General features: G+C 40.1%; 2 protein-coding genes across 2 annotated transcripts in view; both read left to right on the forward strand.

Annotated features, from left to right (window-relative positions):
- Window positions 1-8,056, forward strand: part of LOC123983997 (immunoglobulin superfamily member 1) — a 15,147-nt gene extending 7,091 nt beyond the window's left edge. The window contains exons 4-5 of the mRNA XM_046070552.1: window positions 7,017-7,151; window positions 7,300-8,056. Of these exons, the coding sequence (XP_045926508.1) occupies window positions 7,017-7,151; window positions 7,300-7,811 (647 nt within the window). The 3' untranslated portion in view covers window positions 7,812-8,056. The remainder of the gene's footprint in view (window positions 1-7,016; window positions 7,152-7,299) is intronic.
- A 601-nt stretch (window positions 8,057-8,657) lies between these two features.
- LOC123984046 (leukocyte immunoglobulin-like receptor subfamily B member 3A) overlaps window positions 8,658-8,969 on the forward strand; it is a 65,844-nt gene continuing 65,532 nt past the window's right edge. The window contains exon 1 of the mRNA XM_046070656.1: window positions 8,658-8,667. Within this exon, the coding sequence (XP_045926612.1) occupies window positions 8,658-8,667 (10 nt within the window). The remainder of the gene's footprint in view (window positions 8,668-8,969) is intronic.

Below are 8,969 nucleotides of genomic sequence, written 5' to 3' on the forward strand. Positions count from 1 at the left end.
TTGACATCCATTTTTTAACTTCACAAAGGCAGTTGTTAAGTGAACTCAGCATTCCAGGGTCTGTGGATCTGACGGGCAAGTATATTTGTGTCATCAGCATAAATATGAAAAGAAATGCCATGTTTATGGATAATATGTCCAAGGGGAAGCAGATACAAGGAAAACAAAATGGGTCCTAAGACCGACCCCTGAGGCACACCATATTTAACTGGACAGAATGAGGAGACATAGTTGTACACAGACACACAAAACTTCCTATTTGACAGGTAGGATGAAAACCATTCTAGGGCAGTACCAGAGATCCCCACCCAGTGCCTCAGTCTGTCTAACATGATGTTGTGATCAATGGTGTCAAAAGCAGCGCTAAGGTCCAGGAGTACCAGGACTGAGCACATGCCTTCATCAGCAGACATTAAAAGGTAATTGGTGACTTTAAGCAGGGCAGTCTCAGTGCTGTGGTACTTCCTAAAACCAGACTGAAACTTTTCAAATATTTTGTTATTTTCCAGCACAGTGAGCAGCTGTTTGGACACAATTCTTTCTACAATCTTTGCAATAAAAGGCAGTTTTGAAATAGGTCTAAAGTTTTGATGGAGGGAGTGATCTAAACCAGGTTTCTGTAAAAGTGGGTTCACGCAAGCTGTTTTAAAATAATCAGGGACACAACCAGTAGATAGGGAGCTGTTAAAAACAGATCAAATGGGGCCCAACAGAATCTATTACTTTCAGTAAAAACTTAGGTATTACATCAAGTGGGCTGGAGGACACTCTCATTTGTGATACTGTTTTTAAAGCTCAGACAAGTCGATGTGATAAAACTGGTTAAAACTCTCTTGTTGCTGGTGAGGGACCTCTGAGTAAGAGGCCGTGGGGGTAATAGAGGCTCTGATGGACACCAACTTATTGGTAAAATAAGATAAAAACAATTCACAGTCAGGAGGGGTTGGGTTTACCAGCTGATCTTAAACAGAAACCTGGGATTGTGTTTATGTGCAGTAATATTATTGTAGTTAATTAATAAATCCTTCAGACTGAGGTAATGGACTTGGAGACTGGATTTTTTCCATCTGCGCTCTGCTTTCCTGAATTCCCTTTTTAGGCTGCGAATGCTGTCATGCGACAAGCAGATATGAATGAAGTGATCGACCAGATTGTTGGTTTTGGAATCAGACAGGTGTTGGCTTTGGCTCTGAAAGAATGTGCAAAACTTTGAAACACTTTGTTCATTAAAAAAGTACTGTGTACTGGTCCTGGATCAGGGCTCAGTAAACTCGTGAACAATGATTATTTTTAGGAAACGTCTGATGAGCTTGCTGTTATTCCCCTCCCTCCGTTACCTATAACCTGCCTACGTAACATGTAGCATCTGCTGCGCGCGGCCACACGTGAGAGAGGACAACAAACACCGGCAGCTGCTGCGCCATTCATCATAAACTTTGGCTTTAAAACTTCACACAACAAGGCCCAAAGAAGAAGAGAAGAAGAAGTGCTGAACGCAAAATTGGTTAGTAACCTGAAGTTACTAACATGTTTAGCTCAGCATTGGTCATCTCACATTATGGGAGGTTAACTCCGACTGTCAATCATTACGAAAAGATGAATGAGCGTTTGTTTACTTGCCAAATTTGCGGTACTAGATTAACGTAATCATTTACGTCCCGCTGACAGAGAGAGAAAGAGAGAGAGGGATGGAAGGAGAGAGAGAGGGGAGGGAGGCAGCCTACAGAATATCCACACAGAGGTAAAGACAGTAAAGGTGATGTTGCTATAGACTGAATGAAAAATGTTACAGATATTTATAGTAGTGTTAATGATAATAATCGTAATGTTAATATAATAACAGTAATAATAGCAATAGGACCAGTAACAATAATTGTAGCAGAGGGTGTCGAGCAGGAACACGGGGGCAGCAGGTGACTCGTAACCACAGATCCAAACTCCACAGCTCCAGAGCCAGAAACACCTGCAGGAAGTGAAAGGAAGAGAGAGGAGAGGGACGAGAAAGCACAAGACTATGGGAAAGGGAAGAATTCAAGTTAGTAACATGCATTAACGGGATGAGGTTGCATACATAGGGAGAGAAAGAAGAGGAGAGAGGAGCTCAGTGCATCATGGGAAATCCCCCGGCAGTCTAGGCCTATAGCAGCATAACTAAGGGATGGTTCAGGACTCACCTGAGCCAGCCCTAAGTATAAGCTTTATCAAAGAGGAAAGTCTTAAGCCTACTCTTAAATGTGGAGATGGTGTCTGCCTCCTGAACCCAAACTGGAACCTGGTTCCACAGGAGAGGAGCTTGATAGCTGAACGCTCTGGCCCTGCATTAACCCTGCATTCTGGGGTAATAAGGTACTATGAGCTTTTTAAGAGAAGATGGTGCCTGACCATTAAGAGCTTTGTAGGTAAGAAGAATGATTTTAAATTCTATTCTGGATTTTACAGGAAGCCAATGCAACGAAGCTAAAACAGGAGAAATGTGATCTCTTTTCCTGGTTCCTGTCAGAACACGTGCTGCAGCATTCTGGATCAGCTGAAGAGTCTTAATGGACTTTTTTGAGCAGCCTTATAATAAGGAATTGCAGTAATCCAGCCTAGAAGTAACAAATGCATGGACTAGTTTTTCTGCATCATTTTTAGACAGAATATTCCAGATTTTCGCAATATTACGTAGGTGAAAAAAGGCGGTCCTTGAAATTTGCTTAATGTGAGATTTTAACGACATGTCCTGATCAAAGACAACTCCAAGATTCCTCACAGTGGTGCTGGAGGCCAGGGCGATGCCATCAAAGGAAACTATATCTTTAGATAATGCGTCACGGAGGTGGTTAGGCCCCAGAGCAATAATTTCAGTTTTATCCGCAGTTTAACATTAGAAAATTACAGGTCATCCAGGTTTTAACATCCTGAAGGCACATTTGAAGTTTAGCTAACTGATGAGTTTCATCTGGTTTGAACGATAGATATAACTGAGTATCATCTGCATAACAATGAAAGTTTATGGAGTGTTTCCTGATAATATTGCCTAAAGGAAGCATATATAAAGTGAAGAGGATTGGTCCAAGCACAGATCCTTGTGGAACTCCATGACTAACTTTGGCGTGCATGGAGGACTCATCGTTAACATGTACAAATTGATATCAATCTCATAAATAGGACTTAAACCACCTAAGAGCTGGTTTTAGAGTTCCTTTAATGCCAATGAAATGTTCCAGTCTCTGTAATAGGATCTGATGGTCAATGGTATCAAAAGCAGCACTAAGATCTAATAAAACCAGTACAGAGACCTTTGTCTGATGCAAGTAAAAGGTCATTAGTAATTTTCACCAGTGTTGTCTCTGTGCTATGATGAACTCTAAATCCTGACTGAAAATCCTCAAATAAACTATTGCTATGTAGAAAGTCACACAGCTGTTTGGCGACTGCCTTCTCAAGGATCTTAGAGAGAAATGGAAGGTTAGATATAGGTTGTAACTGTCTCAAAGACATGTTTAATTGAAATGTCTATTTTGTATATTTGTGTGTGTAAGTTCATGAATATTTGAGTTCATACAGCCATTTAAAAATAGTAAAAACATGTGAAGATGTTAAAAGGGGTAACATTAAAAGGGGTAACATTCACAAAAATGTCTTTAATTTAAATACTGTTAAATGTTGTGCTTTTATGTAAGGTTTATTTCAACGAACAACAGAGAGTAATGGGAAATGGGTCACATGAACAGAGTTAAGATAAGGGCATAACCATGGCATTATGGGTAAGAGACAATGTGGAGGCAGAGCAGAGCATGCAGAGGAACAAAATAAAGCCCCGAAATAACCGTATTCTGCACTTGGTTCAAGAGGCGCACACGGTAATTGCCTTTCATTTGTTTACCTTTGTGTATGGTACTTGTTGGTGTACTTTACGTGGACAACATTTATGTTTGGTTATATTGTATGATTTCATTGCATTTCGCTTGTGTTAATGTGTTTGGGCCTGTTCATCAATGGACACTAGCTTGAAAGGCCTTAAAGTGAATGTGAGATGAATTTTGTAAGCTGTATGTCTTTTATTTTCTTGTAGTTTTCATGGTGTCTGCTGACAAAGGAGAGAGTTGCGATAAAATAAATCTTCAAAAGACATCTGTATGAGTAGCCGTTATTTCTTGGGACCAGTGTAGCTACATAGGTCTATAGCTGGCTAAAACTTCTGGATCAGATTTTGGCTTTTTCAGAAGAGGTTTAATTACAGCTACTTTAAAGTACTGTGGTACCTAGCCTGTTGATAAAGATAGATTGATCATATCTAGCAGAGAAGTGCTGACTAAGGGTAAAACTTCTTTAAGCAGCCTAGTCGGGATGGGGTCTAAGAGACAGGTTGATGGTTTAGATGAAGAAATTATTGAAGTTAGTTGGTAAAGATTGAGGGAAGCAAAGCAGTCTAAACATATATCTGGTTCTACAGCTGTTTCTAAGGTTCCTGAGTTTGGAGATAAGTCAGTACCAGTTGAGGGCAGGTCAGGGTGAATTTTGTTTCTAATAGCTAGAATTTTATCATTAAAGAAGCTCATTAAGTCATAACTACTGAGAACTATGGGAATACTTGGCTCAATAGAGCTGTGACTCTCTGTCAGCCTGGCTACATTGCTGAAAAGAAACCTGGGGTTGTTCCTATTTTCCTCTATTAATGACGAGTAGTACGCTGCTCTGGCATTACAGAGGGCCTTCCTATAAGTTTTAAGACTATCTTGCCAAATTAAACGAGAATTTTCCACTTTGGTGGAACGCCAATTCCTCCCAAGTTTCCACTATATTTGCTTTAATTTGCGAGTTTCAGTATTATACCATGGAGCTAACCGTCTTTATTTTAGTATTTTCTTTTTTAGAGGGGCAACAGAGTCGAGTGTCATTTGCAGTGAGCCTGCAGCATTATGAACAAGATGATCGATTTGGGAGGGATTGAAATTAGCATCCTCCGTTATGTTGGGTTGGAAATAAGGACAGGCCGGGCCAGTGGAAACCCTGGTCCGTACCCTAACCAACTTATTAAACTCAGTAAAAATTACTCTATTAGCTTTCTTCTTTAGTCAAAAACTGCGTGGACAAAAACTTCACTGGAGATGGTCAAGAGTCGGTGCAAAAGAGTTTATTCCAATAAAGAACAAGTAAACCCGAGTAACATCCCTGCAGGTCTCAGGATGGAACTGAGCTGGTGGTCAGCGAACCTCGCCTTTTATTCACCTTAAACTCCACCTTCCAGGTGGGCGTTACACTTGGTCTCTGCCTACATTGTTTGCTGACCACTCCCTTCCATTGGTGAATTTCTTATCCTCTGCTGCAATCTAGTGGCCATTTTTACGTACTGTTTTACCAATTTAACCCTTTCACTAACATTGAAATTACCACTTTTTAGCTGTTCAGCATAATTATTGTTACAATTTATCCTTCTTTATATTTTTAACATTACTGGACTAGAAATTCACCTATATGTTTCAACTTTAGCTTCACCGTATTTTTTTAAAAGTTATACAGGCATAATTTGACACCATTAAAACTTAAACACTTAAAATTGTATTTTTTAAAAGAATTAATAAGGAATAACATACTTGATAAACGTATACCATGATTCAACATATCAAGCATGAATATGCCGTGTCTCATACAAAGCTTAGTTTCTTGCAGTACAAACCCTAGCTTCTAGCTGTACCTTGCAGTACCAGTCGACATTAATCACAATGTATCATGATCTCATTCTCGGCCACAGTTTTCCATGATCTCATTCGTGGCGTACGTGACTTGCAGCAGGTGCCCTACTACCATTGTGTATGTTACGGTAGGCTAGGTTTTGCCTGCTCTGCCTGAACGGCTGCTCTGCTCATGTAGGCACATTGAAAAGAGGGGGAAAGACGTGCGGGTTGGTATGGTCATGCATGTGGGCTTATTTGGGCTAAGAATAGATAGATTAGTGATGAGTGCTAATTTTATTATTTAAGTAATGTATTTCACGTGACAAATTACCACCTCATCGTGAACTCAACAGGGGAGTTGCAGAGCGCCTTCTGGTGAAACTATGCACTCATGACATAATTGAAAGATTTGTCTCTCCGTTTCTTTTAATAATTGGCTGTTATAAACGCAGATACCAATTTACATGCAATTAGCTCATATTGGCTGATAAATCGGTCCTGTATAAACTAGATATGTTTCCAACAAATCACACGTTTACTGTTCTATTGATTTATTTTATTTAAATTTTTAAGATTTTATATTTTTTTAACACACACACACACACACACACACACACACACACACACACACACACACACGCTTTTACTGTTTTATTTACTTTATTTTTTATATACAGTTTTTAGTGATTAGTGAACTGTATAAAATGTATGTATAAAATTGTTTGAATTAAATTAATACTTCATAACTTTAATTGTGCGCATGTGTGTGGGTCGGCGGGTTAGGGCTGCTCTGTCACATTTCTTTGCCTGGCAATTCTACGGAGTCTGGCTTTGGTGGTTGCCAGGAGAACGGTAGTTGCCTGACTGCATTGAGCCAAGTGTAAAGATTGGTGCAGGTGTGATTATGGTGTGGGTTGTCCCCTTAGTTCCAGTGAAAGGAACTGTTAATGCTTCAGCATACCAAGACATTTTGGACAATGTCATGCTCCCAACTTTGTGGAAAGGCACCTACCTGTTCCAACATGACTGCCACCACTGCACAAAGCAAGGTCCAAGACATGGATAAGCGTCAAGACCCCAACCCCAAAATCTTTGGCATAAATTAGAGCTGAGACTGCGAGCCAGGTCTTCTCGTCCAACATCATGTGCCTGACCTCACAAATGCGCTATTAGAAGAATGGTCAAAAATTCCCATGAACACACTTATAAACCTTGTGGACAGCTTGTTATAGCTGCAAAGGGTGTGCCAACTTTATGTTAAACCCTACGGATTAAAAATGAGACATTATGAACCTTCATGTGCATGAAAACTGCACATAATTGTCATGATAAACTGTTCAATGTTTTCTCTCCTAGTGCCTTTGTTGCCGCTGGTCTCCTCAGTAGCAGGTGGGGGTCTGCTGCTGCTCCTGCTGGTCTTGGTGGTGGTCTGTCTGGTTGTCAGGAGAAGACGGCGAGCCAAGCAGCCTGGAAACATCTTCCAAACTCAATGTGTGTGCTCACCAGGACACATAGTACATGACATTAGAAAGTTTCTGGTTTTTTTTTCATTTTCTCAAAATACACTTCCATCCAATATGTGTGTTTTAATTTGATTCTGATAATCATGAAACATTTTGTCCTGATGCTTGTGTTTCAGTGTCTGTCAGAGGCAGTAACAATTATGAATATGACGAGGATTATGATGACGAGGAGGAGGACTATGTGAATGTTGACCCAGTATACACCAAGGGGAAACTCAAAGAGGAAGCAGGGAGAGGGGAAAAAGAGGAGAGTGATGAAGATCATGATTATGAGGAAGCTGGCCCCGATGCAAATTATGTAAAGGCCACAGCGGTCTGTTTCCATGTGAAGGACAACAGAGAAGAAGAACAAGCAGAAGAAAAAGAAGAAGAAAGCGGTGATGATGATCATGATTATGAGTCACCAGAGAGTGATGAATATCATGATTATGAGGAAGCGGGCCCCGATGTGAATTCTCTAAAGGCCACAGTGTTCTGTTTCTGTGTAAAGGACAACAGAGAAGAAGAACAACAAGCAGAAGAAGAAGAAAGCAGTGATGATGAAGATGACTATGTAAATGTAACCCAGCCATTTGTTGAACAAACAGTGGACATTTATGGGGAAAATGAGGATTTAAATATGGCATAATGTAAATGTAGGAATAGAACACCTAAAGGATCAGTCAGTTGGTTTCTAGATTCTTAGGTTTGGCATTTACCTACATTAACTACCATCCACTGCTATAGATCTAATTTGTTTATAATATTTTAATAAATTAGATGAGTCAAAAAACAACTATCCCTTTGGTTTTTGATATGACAATCTGTAACTTCCTAGTGTTGCCAAGTTATTGTAGGTGTGGCCTGTTAAATAAACTCTGTGCAAAGCACATTGGTGATGTGCGGATTGATACTAAAGTATCGATAGCTATGATCCCAATATCTCCTGCTCTAGTATCAATTCTCATATAAAAAGATCGATATTTATACTTATAATTTGGAGTGAGTGTTTATGTTATCATAAGTAACTTGCTGTCACCAGGATAGTCTAATTTTATCCAGTTAGGGGAAGGAACTACTTCTCCTTCTGCCTGTCAGTTGTGTGTGCACTGCGACTCTGTGATGGAGCCGGCCGCTGCAGCCCTTTATTTACATTTCCTGCTACGAAGACTACAGTCTTCAGAGTGACTATGGCTGATGCTGTGTGTGCATTAAATTGTTGAAAAGGGGCATTTTGAAGAAGTGATACTCCTCCTGGCCCAGTCTTTAAAGAGGGGAGGTTTGTGTTAATGATGAGTTTATATTATTTGAGCAGGAACCAGTCAATCTTCTATTTTTTATTTACTGGTTGGCCTGTAAAATGCTAACCTATTTCTTCTTTCTGCTATGTACAGTGTACTCACAGTAGTATTGCATCTCATTGTCTATACCACCCCTCCTGAGCCTGGACGCTTCTCTGTGTCTATTGCGATAAACAGGGTGTTGAAATTCACACATGTCTTTTGGTGAGTAAAACATGTGCTGGCTGACAAACTGCTGTTACTGCTGTGTGGGTTGTACTACCCACACTAAAACCCCTCATTATGTTTTTATGTAAGTAATATGTATTATTTATTTGTTATGTAAACCCAAAACAAGCTACAATCTACCATCCCTCCAGGACCTGTACAATTTCAGGACTCTGAGACAAGCAGGAAAGATTGTGTCTGACCCCTCCCACTCTGGACACAAACTGTTTCAGCCACTCCATCAGGACAAAAGTCAAGCCATTTTGCTCATCCATCCATCCATCGTCAACTGCTTATCC

Source organism: Micropterus dolomieu, linkage group LG02 (assembly GCF_021292245.1).
Source record: "Micropterus dolomieu isolate WLL.071019.BEF.003 ecotype Adirondacks linkage group LG02, ASM2129224v1, whole genome shotgun sequence".
Classification (NCBI taxonomy): Eukaryota; Metazoa; Chordata; class Actinopteri; order Centrarchiformes; family Centrarchidae; genus Micropterus; species Micropterus dolomieu.